This window comes from Gavialis gangeticus, unplaced genomic scaffold (genome assembly GCF_001723915.1).
Source record: "Gavialis gangeticus isolate Ggan-Ray unplaced genomic scaffold, GavGan_comp1, whole genome shotgun sequence".
Taxonomy (NCBI): domain Eukaryota; kingdom Metazoa; phylum Chordata; order Crocodylia; family Gavialidae; genus Gavialis; species Gavialis gangeticus.
The window spans coordinates 49,022,577-49,027,698 of record NW_017729031.1 but is presented as its reverse complement, the minus strand read 5'-3'; the positions used below and the strand labels follow the sequence as shown (position 1 = coordinate 49,027,698).

The window sequence follows — 5,122 nt, the reverse complement described above, 5'->3', positions numbered from 1 at the left end:
AACCTAGGAAGCAGCCTGCATGGAACAGCATGGTATGCTTGAGAGTGTCACTGTCAGCTACTGTAAGTTTCCAGTACTGACATTGCTTTAGAATCCTGTTTCAGCTTTTCTATGGATCTTCTATACTGTTTCTTGTAAGTGAATCCTATCTGACAAATTATCTATAAAGCAATCACACTTTCCACAATTAGCTTAGTCTAAACATATTCCATTGCCTATAAAATACTAGTCAATCAGTATCCGCTAGCTTTATATGCATGTGGGAGAAACTAATGTTTATTTTAAAAAATACTATGTCTTAATGCTCCATCCATAATGTTACTTACATGTTGTATATTGTGAGCTGTTCAGAGATGGGGACTGTGACTTACTCCATGTGGCAGGCAATGAGATACCTAGGTAACTGGAATATGAGAATGAAGATTTGACTAGCAAAGATTTAAGCACCAATTGAACAAGTTTTGAGAGTCAAATGTCAAGTAAAATACTGATATTTGTAATTTGTTGGCAAGTTTATATATGTTTTTGTATAAGTTATCTTAGTAAGTCATAGCTATCCCAACTCCCTTCTCAAATATCAAGTTTTAATGTATTTTTCTAAAAGTAAGTTGCTTTTTCTTTAGTTAAAAAATATAGGTAGACGTACATGTCTGGATGCTGGTGAAAATAACCATGGTGGCAAGCCATTAATTATGTATGCTTGTCATGGACTTGGTGGAAATCAGGTAAAATATTATATGTATTTAATTTCTTACATAACTGGTATTTACCACTTTGACATGCCTGCATGTAAAACTCTTTGACATCAGGTAATATTAATATGCATTTCTTGGTATGCTGACATTCAGTGGTTTTTATCACCTGTGTTAAGGGTTAGCAATCATTTGGAGCGACAGGTTAGGTGTTTGCAACCTTGCCACTGTAGGCTGCTGATCCCCTGTCTCCACCCCTAATTCCCACTCTGCTCTTTCCCCTTCTCCTTATTGGATGATGTCAATAGCCTGATGAACACCAATGCAGAACAGCAAATTTAGTGGCAAAGGCACAGAAAAGGAGACTTTTTAACAGAGCTGCTTTAATGTGGTCCTGTAAATCAGCATCCACCTCCCCCTTACCCACTGCTCCCCCATCCCTGTACTGAATTAGATCTTTGCAAACTGGATCCAAACTCTTTGCAGGGCAGATCAGGCTTGTAGGCTGCAGGTTGCTGACCTCTGACCTATATTATTTCTGCATGAGAGGATGGTAAAATACAGCATGCATGGAACAGGTTTTATACTGCATAAAATACTGCTGTCCAGATCTTCCAAAGTACTCACACAGATGGTATGTGCAGATAGCTTTGCACACAAACACTCATATGAATAGTTGCAAATGAGAAACTGCATGCATGTATCAGAGTATTTGCACACTGCATGCAAAAATTTGTTGTAATAGAGAAGTAGTTTGATATTGTATTGATTGAAAGAAATACCTCAGATAGCTGCTGGTGTCTTTGCCTATAATGACAGTGTCTAGTATAATTACATGCTGTATTATGCAGGATTCATTTTTTTTAAGCCTACAAAATTGTTGGTACAATTTTATAGTGTAACTGTATTCTCAGGAAGAGTTCAACTTCAATTTCCAACTCTGGGCTACTGAATAAGCTTGCCCCTAGGGCAGTGTACAGAGGCAGTTGGATGCAAAATTTTGCTGGACATATGAACAAACTGCACAGAATAGGCTTCTCAGCCACATGATGCCAGTTCACTGTTCTGTCATGCAACCTGCAGTTCTTCCTCACTTGACCTCTCTTCTCTGCTACAGGAACATTTATTTTCCTCACTTTTTCTTTGTAAGTTTTGACACTTTCACCTTATTCCTTCTCTTATTGCTTCTTTCTTTGTCACCAGGTCTCATGGTTTCAAGGAGGGTACAAGTGGAAATCTTATTAGGGAGTGACCAACCTGGCAGGCCTAAGCTACATGCTCTGTTGTGCTTGCAGTCTCACAGTGGGAAGTCAGAGTAGTTTGCCTTAAGCCACTAAAAATCTAGCATTTTGAGAAATATAATACTTAAAATCACTGACTTGCTCCAAGACGCATGGCTTTTGGGAGCAGGGATGTATGTTTGTATAATATCAAGTGAAATGCATTGCAAGTATTTGTTGAATAGGTACCACTGTACTAAAAACAGTAGTATAACTGTTTAGTTATCCTTTAAGCAAAATTGATTAATAAAAGGCATCCTAAATGACAACTTTATTTTGGGGCCTGATGGTTTGTATCCTTTTTCTAGTTTTCAGTTAAATCACTGAGTGTTATCTGTGGTATGTACCATTGTAATACATAGGTGTTTTACACATCTCAGTTGAAATCAGAGTAGCCTAGATGCTCAGCTGTAGATCTGTTAGCTGCCTTGGTATGTGAGGCTTATTTATTGAACAGCAGTTTCCTTTGGAATTTATTTGCTGCGTTACTTGATGGTTTATAATACCATAAAAATGCTTTACACAAGTATTAGTCCATAGGCTTTGAATTAAAGGTAGATATAGTAGCATATACTGCTACTATATCTACCTTTACCAGCTTATCTTGTATATTTTTGTTGTATTTCCTTTTTTGTATTCTGCAGTAATATTTTGGCTTTATTAGTATTCTGCAGATATCTACATTTACTATAGATGGTTCTAGTAGCAACTTGCTTTTTAAAATTCCTTGATGATTTCCATTATATTACCCTCCCTTTGGCTGCTAATAAATTTTCCTAAACTTTAAGGGTTTCTGTGTCTCCAGACTGAATTTTCCATTAGAAACTTCAGTCAAGATGGATCAGCTGATTTGAAAACAAAGCTATGGAAAATGCTTGCTATCTTTAGCCTCTCCCTGGTTTGGAATGTAAACTCTAATTATTTGTGATGCGTGTTGCAGGTTGCCATTCTTATGAAAATCCAAATCTGGCCAAGTTATGAATCTCTAAAAATCTCAGTTAAGCACATGCCTAGCAGAGATGTTGGTTTGACAAGTTAAATTTTATTGCTATTCAGGGAAATCCCTCTGGTATAATCAGTGCTTCTACTGCAAATTCGGCAGTGAGGAGGATGGAAGAAGATGACCAACTGGGATACAGATGTGTGGAGGTGGAAATGAGTGTAGCACCAAGTGGAAGCCTTGGGAGGGAAGAAGGAAGGACTGGGATGAATAGATCAAGGAAGGGATTTGTGTGGGAAAACTAATAGACTCAAGAAGATGGGAGGAATACTGTGACTGGAACAAGGATGCTGGGGAAAAGTCAGAGGCAGAAAGCGTCAGGCTCGTAGCCACAGAATTGCAAGGGATGCATTTAATTGTTCTAGTTGCTTAGTTTCTACTGAAATATGTATAAATATATTTTTAAATTATTTAATTAGTATTTTGAATACTCTGCACATCATGAAATTCGACACAACATTCAGAAGGAGCTCTGCCTGTATGCTTCTCAAGGCGCAGTACAGCTTCAGGACTGTAGCTACAAAGGCCAAAAAACATTCACCCCAGGAGAAGAGAAATGGGAGCTTCAGAAGGTATTTACCTAAGCAGTTTATGCAATAAATAAATGTACAGGTCTGGTAGCTGAAGAAAAGATTTTTCAACTAGAATGCGAGTGCGTGCATTGCGCACACACTCGTGCGCGCACGAGTTGAAAAATCTTTTCTTCAGGTACCAGACCTGTACACTTACATTTGTATATATATTTACATTTTATAATTAAAGGGGTGGCTCTGCTCTGGGAAAAAGGCTTAGAGATGTCCTTAGCGTTAGGTTACAGCTTTAAATTAAAGTACAGCTCAATCTGATAGCAGTGGTTCCCAACATTTTTAGACTACAGACTGGCAGACCGGAAGTGACCGTGGACCGGCATACTGTGGGCCGGCAGCCAACCCGTTTTTATACTCAGTATTCTGAGTATAAAAAAGGGTTAGCAGCCGGCCCGCAGTGTGTCGGTCACTTCCGAATTTCTGGTCCGCCAGTCAACCCTTTACCAGGCTGTGGCCCAGGGGTTGTGAATCTCTGGTATACAGTAGCAACTGTAAAATGAGACCCTTTGTCCAGGTAATAGTAGAGAAATGTCCCCATCACAAAAAGAATAGAAAATGGAGCCAGTTTGTATGCTTATTGAGCACTTTAGGCAGAAGGTTTTATAGATTAAATGGGTATAGAGAACATATTTTCCTCTTGCAGAAGTGGTTCCTTCCTGTCATGACTAGCGTAAATTTGTGGAACAGTGTTGGGTAGTTTGCAGTGCCAACTTTATGGTCCTGTACCTGTCATAGGAATAAGGCTTCGGTCTCAGTGCTACTACCTGTTAATTCTTAATCCAAAAATCTAGAATTAAATTAACAAAATTTATATATATTTTAAAAACCTTACTGATGTGCTGTGTTTTTTTCCTTTTTAGGATCAACTGTTATATAATGCAGCATTAAATATGTGCCTTACAGGAAATGGAGAACATCCAAGCTTGGTATCATGTAATCCATCAGATTTGTTCCAAAAATGGATTTTTGGCCAAAACATTTGAATACTTCATGCAACAAGAAATATATTTTTTAAATACTTTAAAACTGTGACCATATATTATACACTACAATTTGTTAAAAATAATGCAAAGCCAGCTGATGTAAAAGATATCAAAACACTTTTTTATGTAAAGAAAAACATAAAACTTCAAAGCTCCCTTTAAAGTTGTATTTAGATTATAATAAAAACACCAAAGAATTTTGTGACGTCTCAGCAGTTGGGGAAAAAATGTTTACAATTTGTTGGAAATAATTTCCTTCATACGATTTTTTAATGTTAACTAACTACTGATTTACAGATGTTGTAGACTCATCTCTTTTGGAGAGAGTGTAGGGTTTTTTTTGTTTTGTTCTGTTTTTTAATTTATGCATTCCCATTTTGTAATTACTTCAGAAAAACTGGTCCATAAGATTAGGGGGAAGTTATCTTGCACAGTGTCTTAAAACTGAGGTGCCTTTATAAATGGTGGTTATGGGGTTTTTTAGTACTTGCTTGACTTAATTATCTGCTGAAATTCACTTTCCTTTAAATGAATCTGAAGAAAGAAAAACTAAAAATATCCTTAATCTTCCTTTAATTTC

At 37.1% G+C, this 5,122-nt stretch overlaps 1 protein-coding gene across 3 annotated transcripts in view; it reads left to right on the top strand.

Annotated features, from left to right (window-relative positions):
* The window catches only part of GALNT3 (polypeptide N-acetylgalactosaminyltransferase 3), a 32,774-nt gene extending 28,035 nt beyond the window's left edge, over nt 1-4,739 (top strand). Inside the window, exons 8-11 of one of the 3 annotated variants that reach the window (XM_019522734.1) lie at nt 624-725; nt 3,029-3,121; nt 3,392-3,544; nt 4,420-4,739. In XM_019522734.1, the coding sequence (XP_019378279.1) occupies nt 624-725; nt 3,029-3,121; nt 3,392-3,544; nt 4,420-4,542 (471 nt within the window). In that variant the 3' untranslated portion in view covers nt 4,543-4,739. Of the gene's footprint in view, nt 1-623; nt 726-3,028; nt 3,144-3,391; nt 3,545-4,419 lie in introns of those variants that run through there. The other 2 variants (XM_019522735.1, XM_019522736.1) reach the window with 2 other exon arrangements.
* The last annotated feature ends 383 nt before the right edge of the window (nt 4,740-5,122 follow it).